Source organism: Ovis aries, chromosome 7, assembly GCF_016772045.2.
Source record: "Ovis aries strain OAR_USU_Benz2616 breed Rambouillet chromosome 7, ARS-UI_Ramb_v3.0, whole genome shotgun sequence".
NCBI lineage: Eukaryota > Metazoa > Chordata > Mammalia > Artiodactyla > Bovidae > Ovis > Ovis aries.
In genome coordinates, this window is record NC_056060.1 from 35788017 (window position 1) to 35809700 (window position 21684).

The 21684-nt window shown below is 41.9% G+C and overlaps 1 protein-coding gene across 8 annotated transcripts in view; it reads right to left on the reverse strand.

Annotated features, from left to right (window-relative positions):
* VPS39 (VPS39 subunit of HOPS complex) overlaps nt 1-21684 on the reverse strand; it is a 46158-nt gene that overhangs the window by 20472 nt on the left and 4002 nt on the right. For 2 of the 8 annotated variants that reach the window (XM_042253026.1, XM_012181269.3), the window contains exons 2-9: nt 17835-17900; nt 9856-9888; nt 9299-9363; nt 8965-9007; nt 7460-7554; nt 6413-6511; nt 5875-5967; nt 3295-3478 (exon numbers count right to left, since the gene is read on the reverse strand). In XM_042253026.1, coding sequence (XP_042108960.1) covers nt 3295-3478; nt 5875-5967; nt 6413-6511; nt 7460-7554; nt 8965-9007; nt 9299-9363; nt 9856-9888; nt 17835-17900 — 678 coding nt within the window. Of the gene's footprint in view, nt 1-3294; nt 3479-5874; nt 5968-6412; nt 6512-7459; nt 7555-8964; nt 9008-9298; nt 9364-9855; nt 9889-10292; nt 10988-13066; nt 17556-17834; nt 17901-21684 lie in introns of those variants that run through there. The other 6 variants (XM_060419116.1, XM_004010477.4, XM_060419118.1 and 3 more) reach the window with 4 other exon arrangements.

Sequence of the window (21684 nt, forward strand, 5' to 3'; positions counted from 1 at the left end):
CTTTCATCTCACCAAAAAAACAGAATTAAATAACATATTTTCCTTTTTTAATGCTGGCCTCATTTTAAAAAGCGTCTATAATTTTCAGCAATTATCCTTCAAATACAAAATAAATAAAAATTTTAAAAAAGCTATTATAATTTTTTTCATGTTAATTTATGTGACTATGTAAAACTTCTGTCCTTTTAAAATCTGGCCTACTTTAATAGGGTCTAATTTAACAAAAGCAGCAATCTACCATGGAAACCTTTTGGCTGTCACATTTTATCATTCATTCAGAGATGGTCTGAATCTGAGTCGTCAAACATGGCAGACTGGTTGGCATCCAGAAGGCACGTAATGAAGGGTGGACAACAACAGTGATTCTTCTAACAGCAAGCATCTACTAAGAGGCTAGGATGTTTCAGGCACTGCTCAGAGGGAACCAAGACATGAGCGCAGAGCTCACAGAACTCCCACATCAACGGAGGAGACAGACAACTCATTGCATCCAGTGGGACATGCAGCTCGCATGACAGAGAAACCCGAAGGGTTCCCGGGGGAAGTGACTAATTCCGTCTGCGGGTCAGAGAAGACCTCTGAGAGGAAGTGCCACTGAACAGGGGACTTGTCATACGAGCAGGATGCTGCTGGGCAAAGAAAGGAAAAGGCAACAACCAGACGAAAGCACAGGAATGGGGAGTCTTTTCCAAATGATTGGAACAACTGGGAAGGAAATCCAAAAAGCAGAGGATATATGTATACATCTGTGATTTGAGTTGGGAAAGAATCTGCCTACAATGCAGGAGACCTGGGTTCAATTCCAGGGTTGGGAAGGTCCCCTGGAAAAGGAAATGGCAACCCACTCCAGTACTCTTGCTTCTTGCCTGGAGAATCTCATGAACAGAGGAGCCTGGCAGGCTACAGTCCAGGGGGTCGCAAGAGTCGGCGACTATACCACCACCACGGCTGATTCACTTTACTGTGCAGCAGAAACTAACACGACACTGTACTGCAACTAAATGACAATAAAAATTAAAATTAATTAATAAGACAGTACAATAAAAAAGAATGACTGGAGCCTGGGTACAGTAGTGAAGAGGAGAGCAGAAATATAATCCAAGTTTAAAATGGACCCCATTCAGGATGAATGGAGAAATATATACATTAACATGTATACACTATCAGGTGTAAGATGGATGATAGCTGGTGAGAAGCTGCTGTGTAGCACAGGGAACCCAGTGTGGCACTCTGTGATGACCTGGAGGGAAGGGATGAGGGGAAGAGAGGGAGAGAACATATGTATAATTATGGCTGATTTGCCTTGTGTATGGCACAAATCAATACAAAAATTAAAAAGAAACAAAAAAACATGTACTCTATTCAGGAAGCTAAGTCTTCTTCCTGTTGAAGGGTATTCTCTCACCCTACCTAGGAAGAATATCCCCTCCCTGCTCATGTTAAGCCCCTAAACTTGTGAATATACATAACCTTTTTGTTGTTCGGTCACTAAGTCGTGTCTGACTCTTTGTGACTCCATGAACTATAGCATACCAAGCTTCCCTGTCCGTCACCTATCCCAGAGTTTGCTCTAACTCATATCAGTGATGCTATCCAACCATCTCATCCTCTGTCTTCCCCTTCTCTTCTTGCCCTTGATCTTTACTAGCATCAGGGTCTTTTCAAATGAGTTGGCTCTTTGCATCAGGTGGCCAAAGTGTTGAAGCTTCAGCATCAGTCCTTTCAGTGTGTCCCATACAATACTGACCTTTTGCTTTATCTTCCTTCTGGTCTGTTCATCTCTAGTCAGCACCAGAAAAACCAGACACTTTTATGAATTCTACCATTTAGAAATCTACTGGCCTCTTGGACCTGCGCGTGGACCCCTAACAACTTGCCCCCTCCTCATCCCTCCATAATCTACACCACCTGTTCAATCAGGTCAGTTTCTGGATGCCTGCTCACAAACTAGCATGTCTTCTGCATTTCTGCTCATTTTTTTCTGCTTAAAATGAAAGAAAATTTCCTTCAAGCTAGATCTTAAACTCCCTGCCCGGTCTAGTCCAATTTTAACAAAACTTCTTACTGACTAATTGAACAGTGAACTTCCCCTTTCTCAACTACCAAATCTCAACTCATCCGATTTAATACCTGAAGCAGGGTCTCATTTTGTCTCTTTTCCCAAGATGTAATTCTTGCCTCCCGAGCTAGGGCCCTTAAAGACAGCAGGCTGGTATGCCCCTCCACAGCAGTAACTAAAATATTTAATATCCACTCTCTCAACTAAAAATGAATTGCTGCGAGGGCGGTCATGGGCTTCTAGGCAATATCATTGCATAGAGCTGGGAGCCTGAGGCAGACGTAGGGGCAGAAACACCTAATGTGTGGGGCAGACATACTTTGAATACAATCTGTAGCCTCTAAGCTACAAAAACAAAAGCAGCAATAACCACCACATCAAAAACCTTTTAATGCTGTTATACATACCATAGGACTAAATAATTTCCAATAATTTACAAGCTTAGTCTATTTGGCAGGGGACAAAATAAAACCATTAAAAAAGAAGGCAGGGTTCCCTGGGGGCTCAGCGGTAAAGAATTTGCTTGCCAATGCAGGAGACGTGAGTTTAATCCCTGGTCCAGGAAGATCCGACATGCTGTGAAGCAAATACACCCGTATGTCACAACTGCTGACCCTGTGCTCTAGAGCCTGGGAACCACAACTACTGAAGCCTCTGTACCTAGAGACCCTGCTCTGCCACAAGAGAAGCCATGGAAATGAGAAGTCCACGCACAACTAGAGAATAGCTCCTGCTTGCTGCAACTAGAGGAAAAAAAAAAACCTGCATAGCAGAGAAGCCCCAGCACAGCCAAAAATAAAAATAAATTAAAAAAAATTTTTTAATGAATGTAAAAGAAAAGGAAGTAAAAAATAAAAATAGCAGTAGACAATCTCTCCCTAAAATGTGCAATTCTGTTTACATTTTCCCCCCTTTAGTCAGAAGTTGGCAAAACCCAACTTCCTACAAAAGCCAAAATAGTCCCCCTTTTTGGCGGGGGGGCCGCACCGTGTATAGCATGTGGGATCTTAGCTCTCCGATCGGAGATCAAACCTGTGTCCCCTGCAGCAGAAGCATGGAAGTCCCTAGAATATCCCATTTTAAAGAACCCAGAAACACTTTTCTACTTACAAGAAGGGGAACTGAGAGCAAGTGACGCTGGAAACCAGTCTGCTAAAGCTCTGAGTGGAGCCCCAGTCTGCAAGAGTGGCATGGCCTCAGCCCAAAGTGGGAAACAGCAGCTATGCAGGTCTTACCCATGGCCACTGGGATGTCTGTCCAGTTCAGGGCACACTTCTGTGTGCAGATTCCCTCCTCATTGAGCACCACGGTGAGATCATCCTGACCCACAGCTACTTTTCCATCCGCCAGAGGTGCAACTAAGGGCTCCAGCTGTTTTCCTGTTGGGAAGAGCTCTTTGTTGGCCCCCTTTCCATCCACCTACAGGAAGACACAAGTGAGTCACCCAGCATTCTCCAGCCAGAGGCATGAACAGAGGGACAGCCTAGAAAAATTAAGTTAAAACCCCAAACCTACAGAGACCAATAATAGTCCTTATTTGGCATAAAGAAATATTATAGTCTGTTATGACAATTTTTGAACCAATTCTTTTTTTCTCTAACATGGAGACAAGCATCTAGCTCGGCAGCTAACAGTGTCAAGTGCTAAAGTAATTGGAACTCTCATACGATGCTGGTGAGAACACAAAATGGTATAGTAGCTTTGGCTGTTGGCTTCTTATAAAATTAAATATACACTTACCATGGGACCCGACAATCCCATTCCTAGCCATTTGCTCAGGAGAAATGAAAAACCCGTGTTTACATAAAAATCTGTGTGCAAATGTTTATAGTGGCTTTCTTTATAATGGCTAAAAATTGCAAACAACTTTGTCCTTCCATACAATGGAAGTCATAAGAATATACTGACCCACACACAACACAGATGGATGTCAACTTCATTATGCTAAGTGAAAGAAGCCAGGCTCAAAAGGCTACATACTGTATGATGCTATTTATAAGACATTCTGGAAGAGGCAAACTGTAAGAGAAGAATAGATCAGTGGTGACTAGAGGTGGGGGTGTGGGAGGAAAGCTGGCGTCAGAGAGAGAGCATGAGGGAATTTCTTGGGGTGATGGAACTGTTCTGAATCTTTTTTTGGCCTCAAGGTATGCAGGATCTTGGTCACTCCCTCGATCAGGGATTGAACCTGAACCCCCTGCAGTGGAAGCGTGAAGCCCTAACCACTGGGCCACCAGGGAAGTCCCCAGTTCTGAACCTTGATTGTGGTGGTAGTTACACAACTCTAGGCATCTGCCAAAACTCAGAACCACATATCCAAGAGAATGTGACTGTATGTAAATAAAGGAAGTAGTTTTGAATGACCTGGTCCTAAAGCAAGACTCCTCACCCTCAAAACACTCCACTCTCAAGAAGGAGACAGGACACCTAAGGCAGTCAGAGGAATGAGAGCCCTTCTCCAACCGCGGCTCTGTTCCCCCAGCCCTCAGACTCCTCTCAGGAGCCTGTCTGCCCAGGTGCTACATAGTGAGTTACAAAGCAGTAACTCACCTGGCGGTGGCGGTTCACTCACTAAGTCCTGTCCGACTCTTGCAGCCCCGTGGACTGTAGCCTGACAGGCTCCTCTGTCCATGGGATTTCCCAGGCAAGAATACTGGAGTAGGTGGTCATTCCCCTCTCCAGGGGATCTTCCCAACCCAGGGATGGAATCCACATATCCTGTATTGCAGGCAGATTCTTTACCATCTGAGCCACCAGAGAAGCCTAGTAACCACCTAGGAGCTTGCAGTTCTGATGCTGATAAAATGAGGCCAGCCCAAGAACATAAGTATGGAATGAATATATTCACTAGATAAACAATGAAGAGCAAACACAGCAGCAAGTAGGGAGGCAGGAGGTGGGGAGAACCTAGGATTGAATGCCAAGTCTAGATTACGAGAGGGGTACGAAGATAAGGAATTTATATTATTCTATAAAATGAATGGTACACCAACCTGGTCTACATACATATGCACACTAGAGGGGAAAAAAACAATGTTGTGGATATTTACCACTTAGGTTAAGAGAAAAAGCAAGTTATAAAACAATGTGTATAACATGATATTTTTTTGTAAATAGGGAAGATGCCCATTACTAAAAAGTTAACAGTGAGTGGGAGAATTATAGATGACTTGCACTTCCTTTATTCTTATCTATATTTTCTTATTTTCTATAATAAAAACAAAAGGCTTTTGAAATTTTAAAAAAATGAAAACAATTTTTACAACAAATATACTATAAGATTTGGGGAGGCAAGAAACTCAAAGTCTCAAAAATACTTAAGTTACTACTAAAATCAGGGCATTTCCTGGTGGTCTAGTTGTTAGGATTCAGTGCTTCCTCTGCCGTGGTTGTGGTTCAATCACTGGTTGGGGAACTGAGATCCTGCAAAGCAGGAAATGCAGCCAAAATTTAAAAAAAAAAAAAAATTAGTATATAATTCCTAACACTGAAGCCTCAAGATAGCAGCCCATGATAATGCTACTGGACAGAGCCAAGCAGTCCTAATTATCTAGATACAGCATGTAGATAATTCATTATGTAGAGAACTGAGAGTTGATGCTGTCTGGCTTAAGATACACAGACATCTTATTTGCAAAAGATGTTTAGAGCATGAAAAAGAACCAAACATACAAACACAAACCGTTACACCAAAACTCTACTTAACTCAGTCTCTCTACCTGCAGTTCAGAACCATATAATCATTTCCCCCAGGGAAATTCTCAGTCAACTTCCCCAAAGTAAACTGATGATATTTGCAAAATGGTAACGTTTACCCTTATTAGGTAGTAGTCTCTCTTGAAGCCCACACAGATAGAATTTTCGCACCATGCCATGGATTTGGGCACATCTGGTACACTAAAGTCCCCCTGGAGAAAAAGAGCAAATATTCAACTGGAAAGATGTTAAAGGGGTAAAAAAAAATAGGTGACCTTCCTGTTATTCTACTCCCATTCTGAAAAATCACCCTCACCCTCCTCTGAATACAATTCTATTAGCACAAGACCAGAAAAGCCCCCATAATAAAATACGAAACCCATGAAATGGACAAGGTGCATTCAAAAAAGGTGAAAACCCATTTTGATATAAATCAATCTGTAGAGATGTAGGGCTGTGCTTCCCTTGCCTCTGAAGACCAGGAGACTCTGACAAATGTGCACGAGTATCTCTTAGGTATTCAGAGCAGAGCATTCATCTGGGGAGAACACTGGGTTCCTGGGCTTCAGAGGAACTGAACAGCCAATCTTTCAAGCTGTGGGTCAACTTAGCAGCAGCTCCAACCCAACCCGCAGACCAGGTAACCATGGACTTTACCTGCAACTCATGAAATTCCCTGTCTTTCCAGAAATAGAGCTGCAGCTTCTTTTTCACGGCCACACACATCCGCAACACCTCCTCCCCAGTCTCTCTGTGCTGGGAAGAGACACCCAGAGCAAATGAGGATGTGTACACTGATGACTCCAGTCAGAGATTTTCTGCCTTGAAATGGCTACTCATCTGAATATTCCTGTCACACAAAGTCACGCTGCCAGAGAAGCTAAGCACAACGCACACCATTCTCTCAGGATGGACTCACACCCAATGTGCTGAGGAGCATGTCCTCTCCATGGGCTGCTAGTCTGAGACACTGGCCCCAGCAAACCTTACAGACAGAAGTAGTTTAGAGAAGAAAATCTACACAACTGCTTCCTCCTTTTCTCCTTACATGTTTCTTGCTCATGGCTCTCAGTACCTGCAGGGGCAGGGATCAGCCTGTGTCAGTGACAGCAGGCCTGCTTTCAATCCTTTAAAGGAGATGGGGTGGGCGGGGCGGGGGATAGAAAATGCCTAAGCATAAAACAAACAATGCAGTGTCAATGTAGACCATAAGTGCTAATAAGTGATCAAAGCTGAGTTAGAGGGGTGAGGCAGATTGTGAAGAAGCTAAGAATGAAGAGCTGGCAAAAATCAGGAGAAATGTCTTTTCTAAACTGCGAAAACTCCCTAATGACGAAGACTACAATGATACATTTAAAACATGAGTCAATTAATGTCACAGAGCTATGTTCACGTACTATCACAGTCCTGATTCCTCACTAATGGTTTGCCCATGGCAAGTGTTTTCGTTTTTGGCTAGCTGCCTCCTGAAATACAGCAGTCCGTTGCTAATTAGCACACAACCAGGGAATGCAAATATTCTAGCTTCAGGTCACATACTAAGGGGGAGGTTTCTCTAATACGATCCAAAATCAAGTAGTCTCTTTGGAGCCTCTGCTGAGTTTGGATATCAATATTACATTCTTCCCATCTACTGGGAGGGATGGTGAGGAAAGGCTGTATTGATCAAAGCACAAAGTCAAATTTTATCTTCCTTGCACTTACCTGGAGGTCACATGTGAACAATGATGCTCCCTTTGCCTTGGAAACCGTAGTGATTTGTTGAAATGTCAACAGGTCATGGACGTAAATATTATTTTCTGTTTGGTAGGAGATAAAAACACCACTATAAATTATCATCATTCCCTAGGATAGCCAACTTCAAGACAAAAAAAAAAAACAAAAACTAAATGGCAAATGTTGGTTCAAGACATTATCTTCAGTTTCACTAACAATAACTGATTCTGGTCCATGAACCAGTGGAAAAAAAAAACAGGTAAGAGGTCACTTAGTCTTCTAAACTTGGATATTGTGTTTCTTTCACTTTGGGCTAGCTTGAGTAAAAGAACTCTTTAATTTCCAAACAGCACTCTTACACTTGGTCTTTCTCACATCTGGAAACTCCTGATGTAATATTTGTACAAGAAATTCCTTTTAAAACTACTCATGTTAGGATGCTCCAATAAGAGAAAGGAAACACCCTATGGATTCTGTAAAAACACACGGCAAGAATTTTTTTTCCTAGCAAAGCAAGCACAATAATTTCACTTGGGCCTTCTAGCTAGTTTTAGATACTTTAAATGTTTCTCTCTTGACTAGAAACTAAGTTTAAAAGGATTCTACTATTCAGGCCCTGGGCTGAACAAACAGAGCATGAGGCAAGTTTCTTCTGCTTGTCAAGAAAAGGCCTTACTGGCCACCTCCCATCAAACTGTGGCTTTGCAAATAAGGCCTTGAATAGTCTGGCCCTGATCTCTCACCTGTTTCTAGCCACTCTCCACCATATACCTGAAGTTTGGCCATATCTCAGGGCCTTTGCTGAAGCTGTCTCCTCTGCCTTTAATGCTCTGCCAACCTCTGTCTTCCTGCTGAAAGTCTAATCACTCACTAGACACTGCTGTCCCTCCTGTTATTAAGACCCTGCACTTTTTATAAATTTTCATTGGAACTTGTGTGCCTGCATGCTCAGTTGCTTAGTCGTGTCCGACTCTTTGCAACCCTATGGACTGTAGCATGCCAGACTCCTCTGTCCATGGGATTCTCCAGGCAAGAATACTGGAGTGGGTTGCCATGCCCTCCTCCAGGGGATCTTCCCAACTCAGAGATCAAACCTAGGTCTTCTGCATTGCAGGTAGATTCCTTCCACTAAGCCACTGGGGAAGCTCCATTGTAACTTATCACACTGTAATATGAGTACTTTCTTGTCATTTTGGTCTTCAGAATCAGAACCTAAGTTTTAAAGATGGAAACCATGTCTCATTCAACTTGGTATCTCCAATGTCTACAGTAAGGCACAATATATCTTGAATGAATGAAATGACACTTCATGGAGAACAGAGTTCAAGATATGGGGGATGTACCTTTATTACCTGTGTACCCTGCTGTATCTGGTGAGGAATGTGTCAGTTTCACTGTTAAATAACAACTATCAAATTAACCATGAAAATGTTAATCAGATCACAGTTTCTGTTTCTTGATACATGAAATACAAATGCAACCCCTTTTCTTACCTAACAAGCTGACCAGAATCTTAAACTGGGAGACCACATGGATCTGGAAAAGAGCAAATCATTAGATCCAGTTAAACATTTCTGACAAGGTTCAGCAAATGTTCATTTTAACTAAAACTAAAAAGGGACTAAAAAGCCAACATCAATGGCAAGGATCTGACTTATATGCAACCACAATTTCTGCTCATGAAAGAGGATTTCAGGTATGTGATGGATGGACAGATATCCCTGCAGAAACAGGAGGACAGACAGCAGAGGATTCAAAGACGAGTCAATAATTTTACCAAAGTTCTAGCTTTGATCAGGTCTCTTAGACGTCAATATCATGGCTTACCTGCTGAATCTTTTTGGAGAAGTTCTTATTGGATTTCTCTAATGTCACTTCAAACCTGTTGCAACCTATGGAAAAGACACAAACACAGTTCTAAACACAGGAATACCTATAAAAAGAACCATGACCAAAAAATGCTGCTCCATACTGCTCTCCTATATGAATCATTAAAAAAAAAAAAAAATTCCTGAAAGAACAGAAGTTGGAGATCTAAAAGAGATAGCTGTCTTTACCGAGGATAGTAAGTTGCTTTCAGCTTCAATTTTAGAACAAAGGGTTTCATGCACCTCTTCCTGGCATTAGCAGAAAGGACCACACCATAGTTTACTGAAGCTGCAAGGTACTTATGAGGATTTTATCCCACATAATAGTACCTTGGCAAAGTATTTCACCAAAAGAGTGTAAAAAGTAACAGTCAAATATGGGAGCCCAAGCAATGAATCCCAGCCCAAAGCGTTCTTAGATCTAACTAACTCCCAGCAGCTACCATATGTCCTGCATCACAAGACAGAGCAAACACCATCCCCGGAGCTGAAGCAATTTAATGCATCTACACTTACTGCCACTCTCGGGTGATGCTACACCTGCTGACACTGTTGCAAAAAAAGGGGGGGAAAAGTTATAGGCCTTAAAAACACATGAAGCCCATCTTGCTGGGGTGACCAAGCAAGATTAGCATCAAAATCCACCAAAGGGTCAAAAAGAATAACTACCACAGCAATAATAGCAGCTATGATTAACTAAGCAACAACTAAGTGCCAGGCTCTGGATTTTTAAATTTATGTGTATTCTCTGTGACCTCATGACGACCCCCAAGAAGGAGGTATTATTATTCCAATTTCATCTCAGAGAGACTTGACAGGTCAAGCAGTTAGAGAGCAGCCGGAGAGAGACAGCCCAGAGGCAAACTCAGGGCTGACTTTCCGTGGAGCCTGAGTAAAGCCTGCACCCTGCTACCTGCCTCCCAGCTAGAGGAGAGACTATGTACATTGCTGACCATGCAAGTCAAGTCGGTGGAGATTCTCTGAGCAGCCACAAAGGGCCACGCCACCAAAGCTGGTCTTACTTCCTCCACATGTCCCTAAGAAGAGGAGATGAAGACGGGGCCCTGAAGTTGTGGGCGATTCAGAAACCTACTCGGGTATTATGTCATTACATTTCACAAGGGAAAAAAAAATCAGCCATTACTGCTTGATAAAGAGTTCTGTATTTGAAAAGGACATTATTACCTCTAACAATTTTCTTTCTAGGCAGAATTATCTAGGACAGAGATTCTCACACTTTTTGATCTCAGGACCCATTCATCTTAAAAATTACTGAGGATCAAACTTCTACATGGATTACAGCTATCAATGTTTACCATATCAGAAATTAAAACTGAGAAATTTTAAAAACATGTATTTTGGTGGGGAGGGGTGCTATCCTGCATCTTCGTGGCTGCACAGGTTTTTCTCTAGTTGCGGTGAGTAGGGGCTATTCTCTAGTTGCGGCGTGCCGGCTTCTCATTGTGGTGGCTTCTCTTGCTGAGCACAGGCTCTAGGTAGGTGGGCTTCAGTACTCGCAATTTCCAGGCTCTAGAGCACAGGCTCAATAGTTGTGTTGCAAGGGCTTAGTTGCTCCTCAGCATGTGGGATCTTCCCAGATCAGGGATTGAATCTGTGTCTCCGGCACTGACAGGCGGATTCTTTACCACTGAAACACCGAGGGAAGCCCCTTAAAAACGTGCATTAACTGACTTATCACAGTAATAAGCTCACTACATGTTAGCATAAATAATATATTTTTATGAATAATAACTATTTTTCCAAATTTAAAAGAAAAGCATTGTTTTACACTTTTGTAAATCTCTTTAAGGTCTGGCAGGAGACCCCGGTTTAATTCCTGGGTTGGGAAGATTTGCTGGAGAAGGGATAGGCTACCCACTCCAGTATTCTTGGGCTTCCCTGGTGGCTCAGCTGGTAAAGAATCCACCTGCAATGTGGGAGACCTGGGTTCGATCCCTGGGTTGGGAAGACCCCCTGGAGAAGGGAAAGGCTACCCACTCCAGTATTCTGGCCTGGAGAATTCCATGGACTGTATAGTCCATGGAGTATAGTCCATGGAGTCGCAAAGAGTTGGACACGACTGAGTGACTTTCACTCCACTAACAGAAGATAGCTGGCTCTCACATTTGTTTCTGCATTTTATCTGTTTTGATACACTGTATGGTTGAGGTGTATGACAAACATCTGTCCTCATGTGGACATGTAGTTGAAAAAGGAAGGAATAGCTTTTTAATAGCTTTTTCAGATAATTGCGGATCTTCGATGCGAGACCAAAACTTGACAAATGAAGATTCTTGCAATCTGGAATCTGAAACCTATTAACGAACTTTTCTGTTACAGTCCATCGGTGTATCTTACATTTTGAATGGCTCTTTTATTCATGCTTTGTTTAGAAAATATTGGTTCACATAGTCATGCAGATTTTCCAAATGTTGACACATTTTGTTACAAGATTGAGAAAAAAAAAAATCATGCTCATTATCACCACAGTCTCATCAGAAAAAGCTTTCAGTACTGAGAAGCTGTCAAGTTCATGGGGTTGGATACAGTTTTTCCACAATTGTGATTTTCTCTTGAAAGCCCTAACTTTATCATCAGTAACACTACTGCCAGTTGTTTTCTTTGAAGTGAGAGACTCTGTTCATTTTTGAGAAAACATCTACCGAACACCCAAATGCTCTGAAAAACCACAACCTATCTGTTAGTCATTCTCTCAAGCAGAAATGATGCTCCATTAAATAAATGGTCAGCTCAGCTCATTACTCCCAACAATCACATGAGAACATTTCCCTGAGATGGTCCCTGGGCTGCATACCTTGCACACAGCAGAAGTGCTTACGTGTACTTCCCATTATACCACAGAGATTACTGAAGAGGCGTTCTCAAGGGTCAAGATATAATAAAACAAATACTTTTTACTGCCCCACAAAGAACAAGTATGCTTAGTTGCTCAGTCATGTTCAACTCTTTGCAACCCCATGGACTGCAGCCTGCCAGGCTCCTCTGTCCATGGGGATTCTCTAAGCAAGAATACTGGAGTGGGTTGCCATGCCCTCCTGCGGGGGATCTTCCCAACCCAGGGATCAAACCCAGGTCTCCCACATTGCAGGCGGATTCTTAACTGTCTGAGTCACCAGGGGTGAAACTGGCAAAAGAAAAAAACCACTGTGAGCATATACATGGGGTAAAAATACAACTGCTAGGTCAGTGTGGTGCCAAAGTTTTTTTGACACACTGTCATGAACTTGTTTTAAGGGGCAGCAGTTTTACCTGCCACTATTTTTAGACCATCAGTGCAAATGTTGATAAATGTCGATGAAAAAATGATAATGTTTTAGTGTTACAGTGTGAACTTAAGTTTTGACATTGTGGATCCTCTGAAAAGATTGTGAGAAACCTCCTGGGGTCTAGAAACTGCCAACTAAAAAAAAAAGCATAATCTAAAAGTTGAGAATTATATTTTATTCTGTAGACTTCTGAGGACCTCAGGAAGAGCCAGGATATATAGGAGTTCAGACCAAAAGCAAAACAAAACCAGGTGGTCAAACATCAAAAGATAACTGCTATTTAAGAAAACCAGACTTCTCAAGTTTAGTGCTTTTCTATGTATGGGAAGATACAAGAGTCTTGACTCACTGAAATCATTCCTCTGATACACACCTTAACCATTTAGGGCCAGTATACTGTTTTTCAGGCTCCCCAAGTGGTGCTAGTGGTAAGAACTCACCTGCTGATGCAGGAGACGTAAGAGACGTGGGTTCAATCCCTGGGTTGGGAGGATCCCCTGGAGGAGGGCATGGCAACCCACTCCAGTATTCTTGCCTGGAGAATCCCATGGACAGGGGAGCCTGGCAGGCTACAGTCCACGGGGTTGCAAAGAGTCAGAAACGACACAACTGAAGTGATTGAGCACGCAAACACATATACTGTTTTTGTCTCTTCAGAATCCCCCCAGGGTGCACAGTTTGAGGCTGCAGTGGCTGATGGCTTAAGGGTCACACATCCTTTGTTCACTGATATGACATGTAACATTTTTCTTCCACAAGATCAAACTTTGCAAACCACTGCTCTAGGGCGAAGCATCACTGAAGTAAACATAAAATTGTTAAGACCTTAGATGAGAAGTAATCTAAAGCCTCTGTTTAAGATACCAGTAGACTGAAGTTTCTGAGTAGACTGAAGCCGAGAGGTGTTTGTGAACTCACAGGAGGGGGGTGGCTCAGATCAGACTGGAGTCCAGGTCCCGTTCATCCCAGTCTTTCCAGGAAATCTTACTACCCACTCTGTCCCTTTCCTCAGAAAGACAGTCTAGTCGAAAATGTATCAAGGTTTTGATAGGGAGAGAGTAAAGGAACAAACTAGGTAATTCAATAGTTAATCCCAGTGGGGGATTATCAGTAAAGAAAAAAGTATGGGAGACCCCCATGTAAATTAAAGAGCATGCAAGAAAGCAGGTTTGTTTAAGCACATGTGTGTTAAGCCGCCTCAGTCACGTCCAACTCTTTGCAACCCCATGACTGTAGCCTGCCAGGCTCCTCCGTCCAGCGGATTTCCCAGGCAAGAATACTGGAGTGAGTTGTAATGGCCTCCTCCAGGGGACCTTCCTGACCCAGGGATCGAACCGTGGTCTCTTATGTCTTCTGCATCTGCAGGCAGGTTTTTTTTTCTACCACTAGCACCACCTGGGAACCATAAAATCACTCAAGAGAAACAGTGAGACATCCCTCCAAACAATAAAACAACAGTGCATGAGACACACATCTCGCCCAGTGAGCTCGATGAATGAATGATTCCCAGGTCACACTTCTCTGCACACACTAGAAACAAAAATATGAGGGGAAAGTGACATTATATTGAAACCTCAGATAATTTGCCATTTTTAGCAAATGTTATTGCCCATTTTGTTCACTTCTATCGTGCCATGAAAGTCCCAGTTTGACCACGTAGGCAAGAAAACGCCCCCACCTGGCGTGGAGGAAGAGCTGATGACAGAAGTGTGAGATCTGCTCAGTGAGGAAGAAGGCGGCTTTTTCCCCTCTCCCCACTGTTCCTTTCATTAGAAAACTGCAGCCCACTAAGTTCTCGAGGCATAGCACCCTCTTGCCCACCCGCTTGTAAGTCTCACAGGCATCCTATTCTAATAAATCACTTCCTATCTATCACCATGCTTCTCGCTGAATTCTTTCTGTGCTGAGACATAAAGGACCAGAACTCCCAAAACATGCTAACTAGTGGTTTCAGTTTGGAATATCTCAGATGTAGAAACGCAGCTAGTTCCATGGCTGATTCATAGAGGCCCAGGTCTATTTCTGGCTGATAAACAACAGAAGTGGCTTAGAACTGAACTGTTCTCTAAAGGTATAGGGAGAAGTGAGGCTTCTAATTAGAGTTTTGATTTCCTAACTAAGATAAGTTAATATTGCTATCCCAGTGACCTGTGGGGAAACTGAGGAAAAGTAACTAACCTGTCAAGGGTTACATGATGAACTGGGGAAGGAACAATCACCAGCAGGGTTGCAAGTCAGATTAACATTAACATTACCAGTCTGAGCCTGTACTATGTTGAAAAGTTTACTTTTAGAGTAGAGTTCAATTCCTCATCACTTATATAGAAATGACATATTAAACAAGTTACTTTATCAGAGTATTCAATATTTGATGGCACAAAGAAGTGATTATCTTTTGGGATAAGAATATTAGATTCTCTTATCTCCCTGCCTTATACATCATCTGAGCCCACAGTAAAGGGTAAAAATAGAGTTGCTTAATGTTGAATAAAATCAAAGGCAGGTTTAATTTTTAAATTATAGACTGGGTTGATATCACAGAATACAAATATTCTGGCTTTGAAAAATTTAAAGCAAGGGCCAACAAAGTACTGTCTGGGGGTCAAACCCAGTCCTCCATGTTTCTATAAATAAAGCTTTGCTGGCACACAGCCACATCCATGCTCTTTTGATACAGTAGCAGAATAATCATGACAGATCTTATGACCTGAAAAGCCCCAAATATTTACTATTTCCATAAGTAGATAAAATAGGGGCTCCCCAGAGAAAGAGAATCAGTCATGGTTTTCTTGACATAAAAGAAGCCATTTTTCTTCCCCTAAGCCATTCTGTAATCTAAACCTGACCACAGTGCTTGTCCCTGCCAGGTCTCAGCAATAATGATCTTAAGGGAACAAAAGAACAGACCTTTATCAGGCAAGAGAAGTCACAACAGCAAAGATAACAAGCAGGTATCAAGACTCCCAGTTCTGTTTCAGTGGTAAAGATTAGCCTACTTTCTTGACACTTTGCAGAATTTAACACCTGCAGCCCCCTCCAAAGGGATAATGATGATCTTTTCAGACCCTCCTGACTTCACTCAACTAAAGCTTCAACACTCAACTACCCAAGTCTCTTAATTTAAAAACTCCCAATTTTGCTGCTTGGGGACACCCTGCTTTGGGAAAGATCACCAGTGTTCTCCTTAGCTGCAACAAGTAACAAATCCTTCCTTCTTCCACTCTCTTTCTTGCTTGTGTCTTTTTGCTCAACACCCACCAAGAGGTGAACCCTGTTTTGGGGTAACATTTAGTCCTTTTTTGGGGAACAAATTGGCAGACTATTGATTTAAAGTTAAAAAACTCTGAAATATAGTAAGTCTCCTACATACAAACATTCAAGTTGCGAACTTTCAAAGATGCAAACATGCGTTCCATCAACGTCAGGTTGTGTTGAAATTGCAGCCTGTGCCCTCCGATTGTGTTAGTTGGGTACCCAGGCTAACTTTGTTGGTCTTACAAACAAACAGGACTTACGAACGTGTTCTTGGAAGAGAACTCGTTCACGTGTAGGGGACTTTCTGTAAAGCCTATTTCGATCTTCTGGTTTCCTTTCCTACCCCACCACTGAACTTGACTAAGTACCATCCTCCTTCCCTATTACACCAGTGAAGGGAAGCAGAATATACCACCCTCACATATGCTTCTCTGACACAAAGATTATTTTGAGCTGTAGGTAACTGAGATGCAGCAGATAACAAGAAAAGCTCTCTACCCTCCCCCATCTGCCAAACAGCAAGACATAAATTTACAAAGGTACCTTCTCTCCCCTCTCTACCAAAGACAACATTTAATTAATTTAGAGACAACTCTAGACCCTTATCATCCCAGAGACTACACCAGAGCAATCAACATAACAAATTTATCTCCAGCTAGTTTCCCCATATATTTGCCTTCCCATAATTTGCCACTCTAGAAACTCAAAGTTCTCCTGCTTTGTCTTGGTGTTTCTCTGATTTACAGCTCCTCATCTAGTCAACCTAAGATGGGTTAAGAGTAAAAAAGAATTCTTTCCTCCCTTACACCTGGTAAGATGCTCTTTTTTCCCAATATGTTACCCTTGTTACAAGCTCCAAAGAGAATGCTCTATTTCTACTCTTACAGTAAGTTATTTACTATGGAAAGTTATATACCAGGTTGAAAGCCATGAAATTCTGTTTTTTCTAATATAGTCAAATAATGACAATTTTATATGGTTCAACCTACTCTGGCATTAACAGCTTATTCGTGTAGTATGTATCTCCAGGGTATAATATACAAACACATCAATTTTCTACAAAGAGAACAGAAATAGAATTAGGAAAAGGGAGTGAGGTACATTTTCCCCACTAGAGGGCACTCTAACAGAATAAACTTCAAATACTTTTAGAGGCTTCCCTGATAGCTCAGTTGGTAAAAGAGTCCACCTTCCCTTGTGGCTCAGCTGGTAAAGAATCTACCTGGAATGTGGGAGATATGGGTTCGATCCCTGGGTTGAGAAGATCCCCTGGAGAAGGGAAAGGCTACCCATTCCAGTATTCTGGCCTGGAAAATTCCGTGGACTACATGTATAGTCCATGGGATCGCAAAGAGCTGGACACAACTGAGTGACTTTCATTTTCTACATTTTTACTGACAGAAATATTCGATTAAAGTTTTAGTTTTCCAAGTCCTTGCATCTGACCCCAACAATCTTGTGACATACGTTATAGAAGAGGAAACTGACGCTGGAAAAGACCTACTCAGAGTCACATGTCAGAGAAGTAAAGCCTGACTCAAACCCAGGTCCTCTCTGCCCTAGCCCACCCTGCAGAAGTTTAACAGGATCTTTAAAATCAAGAGCTCCTAACTTTTCTTCCCCTTCTATCACACCATTTACACAAGAATTTTATTCCTGTGATATTTCTTATTTCTGGCCTGAGTCTCCAAGAAGCAAGAAGGGAAAACACATCTAGCCCCACCTCCCAGAAGGTGATATGGGAACATAGTCTGAAAAAGAGAAAACCCTTGAGAGTCTCACAAGTTTCTCCCCACTCCCCATTCTTCCACTGTGCTACCACCAACCCCCACTCACCTTTTTAATGGTCCAGTAATCACTGATTTCACAGCTGTATACTAGTTGACTACCAATTTTTTTTTTAACTTGAGTAGTAAGCCACTTTTTACTTGGTTCTGAAAAGTTGCCACTTACCAACATCTTTCCGAATCCTGTAGAGAAGAAGATGACCTTGTTTTGTTCCAACAAGCAGCCATTCCTCTGAAAAAGAAAAGGACCATCAGCTTTAGTAAGACCCTGTTTCTTTAGTTGGGGCTTATAATCAGAAATCAAAGGGTTGAGAAAATGAGTTGGCTTTGATAATATGTGTTTTGCAAAACTAATAAATGTTTATAGTCAAGAAATGTTTGAGAATCAAATAATTGAAAGCGATATTTATTGAACTAGGTGAGACATACCAGAGAATGAAAAATGCCACCAGCTTCATTGTTTCAAAATGAAACCAACTAAAAATATGATAGAAGTTTATAAAACCATAAAATGGGTAGCATAAACATAAGACTAGGTATTTTTCCATGTGCCATAGCACATGAAGCTTACAGGACTAACTATCTCAAAAGATGGTCTAACAGATAGTATCAAGTGTGACAAAGATGTGAAGAAACTAGAATGCTCATACATTGTTCGCAGGAAAATAAAATTGCAGGCCTGTGAAAAAGAATCTCACAGTTTCATAAGAGACTAAACACAGAATTACTGTATGACCAGCAATTCCAAAACCCATGGGTATACACATAATAGAAATGAAAACATATGTTCCCACAAAAAATTGTACATAAATGTTCACAGCAGTGTTATTCACAATAGCCAAAAGGTGGAAACAGCCTAAGCATCCACCAACGGATGGGTGGATAAACAAAATGTGCCATATCCATTGAATGGAATATTCCAGTCATTAAAAGAAACGAAGTGGTGACATAGGCTACAATGCGGATGGATCTGACAATATTATACTAAATGAAAGAAGCTAGACAGAAAGGGCTACATATTGCATGCTTCTATTATACTACAAGAAATGTCCAGGATAGGCAAATCGAGAGACAGTAAGATTAGTGGTGCCTAGAGCTGGTGGGCTTAAGGAGAATGGGGCTAGTGGGCTTGGGGAAAAAGAAATGGGATTTCTTTTCAGGGTTATGAAAATGTTTTGAAACTGACTGTGGTGATATTTTTACAACTCTGTGAATGTACTGACAACCACCAAATTGTATACTTTAAATGGGTGAGTTGTATGGCATATGAATTATATCTCAATAAAGTTCTTATTTAAAAAAAAAGATGGTTACTGGTTCTTAAATTTTTATGTGCATCAGAATTATTTGAGAATTTGTGCATTTCTAATAAGTTCCCAGGCAATGCTTATGATGTTTGTCTAGGGGGAGCATTTTGGGAGACACTGGTCTTGGCTAAAAGTCAAAAGGTTCTGAAGGGACTTAAATAATTACCCTGATAGATTTATATTAAATAATTAAGCTAAATTAAGCATGTACAGATATTTCCTTTGCTTTTTGATGTTGTAACATAAAGGTCACTCATTTCCTTCATAAACTTCTAGGTCCTTTGTAAAAGAAAATATTGGATACTGGCATAGACAAACTTTACTGAGGATGCATTGTATTCCTGGAAATGCTAAGCACTTGTCACATGCTATAACAACTATCGTTTGAAGTATGCCTTTTTCTTTTTTAAAAGAACGTTTGGCCTTACCACATGTGGGATCTTAGTTCCTACTGCCCCCTGCAGTAGAAGCACGGAGTCTTAACCACTGGACACCCAGGGAAATTCCAGTATGTCCTTAACTTAAATCTCTATTTTATAAATGAGGAAGTTGAGGCCTAGGGAATAAGTAACTTGTTCAGAGTCACACATTTAGTAAGACATGTGTAGCAGAGACAGGATCCCAACCCCAGTTTGTCTTACCCTTAGCAACATGCTGAAAGTGAAAGTTGCTCAGTTGTGTCCAACTCTTTGCGACCCCATGGACTGTCCATGGAATTTCCCAGGCCAGAATACTGGAGTGGGTAGCCTTTCCCTTCTCCAGGGGATCTTCCCAACCCAGGGATCAAACTCAGGTCTCCTACATTGCAGGCAGATTCTTTACCAGCTGAGCCACAAGGAAAGTCCAAGAACACTGGAGTGGGTAGCCTATCCCTTCTCCAAGGGATCTTCCCTACCCAGGAATCAAACCAGGGTCTCCTGCATTGCAGGCAGATTTTTTACCAACTGACCTATCAGTGAAGCCCTGCTATGAAGCACATGTTATGATGCACGGGTTAAGGCATCTCATCTCAAAACAATGGGTGTTAGCCACAGGCTATCTGAAAGGTACGGTTATGTTTATAAAACAGGTCTGGAGCCACTCCAGGTCCTTAGTCTTCCAGAAAAAGATAATGACTCTGTCCTCTTTTAGGTTTTAAAGTAAAGGCAGGACACAGAAAGTAAGACAGTGCGCTCTCAATGACATAAGTGGAAACGAGAAATAACACTAGCTCCAGTGGAACACTGGTGATTTATGTCAGAGCAGAACATGGGGAAAAAAGAATGCCGTTCACAAGGCTTGCTTTGAAAAATACATCATGTTTAGAACTCTACTTATATTAATAGATATCACTGTACTGAGCAATTGATAATATTAAAGTTGATTTTCAGGAGACACCCACTAATATTTCAAATACAAATAAAACAAAATTTTTTAAAAATTCACTTACACATAAAAACCTACAGCAAAAAGGCCAACATAATGTTCACCATCTTCCCCATCCTCTCCACTGTGACCCCCAAACACCTGCCAGTTGCTGTTTTTCTTTACCTCTTTCAACAGGTTCATCAACTACCCAGGTCTGCAAGGCCTATCAACTTTACCTCTACAGAGTACCTGGCAACGGCCCTCTCCCAGAGTCCCCGGGGACCCCTCGGCTGGTCTCACGCTATGTGTCCTTCCATGTTTGCCATCTGTTACCTTAAAGCACATCTCCAGTGCTGTCAGACTGGGGTTTAAAAAGTCCTCATGAAGCTGGACTACCAAAATATGAAGCCAAACTCCTAAGCATGATTTTCAAGGGTGTGCTTTCCATTTGTATTGCAATGTTTATTTGCCAATAGACATTTCTATCAAATGTCTACTTTACTGGTGATAAAATGGAATCAAATAAATTTATTGAAAAATTAAAAAAACAATTTAATTGAGGGACTTCCTTGGTGGTCCAGTGGTTAAGAATCCGCTTTGCAAGGCAGAGGACAAGGGTTTGATCCCTGGATGAGGAACTAGGACACCACATGCCTTGGAGCCTGAGAGCTGCATCGGGAATCCCACATGCGGCAACTAAGACCCAATGCAGCCAAATAAAATAAACAAATATTAAAAGAAAAAACTTCTTAAAAAAATTTTTAATTGAAACTTAATTTGACCCTTCTCAATTATTCCTCTGGAGATGCTGACGAAAATGCATTTATCATACATGCAACGTATTTAAACAGCTTTCTTTTAACTAGTAAAAGCACCACACACATATTCATTTCTAACACTCAAAGTCAAGGAAAACGACTGTATCATCCAGACATAACAACGGCACAGAGCTCTGACGAGGCCTGATTTGGTTACCGAAGTCAACGGCGGTTCAGGTGGCCAGAGAACCAGCCCACGGCCGGAGGACCAACTCAGGCTCAGGTGACCAGAGAACCAACCCATGCATGCTCTATGTCACCAGACAACATAGCCATGCGTGCAAAACATTGAACATGAAAAGCGTGCAGGGCAGGCAGAGCATGGGGTAGGTGGACAGTCTCTTCTGGGACTCAACACTGCACGTCAGAAAGTGGAACACACTACACAAATGGGCAACACAGGCAAAAACAAAGCAGAGTCAGCCCTAGAAAACTCCCAATGGCCTAATCCTGAGCCACAGGATCACAGACACGATTCCTCCTGGGAAGGAAGGCGGAGCCCTCTAGCTCACAGTTACCCTAGTGAAGCTCCATCCAACAGTGC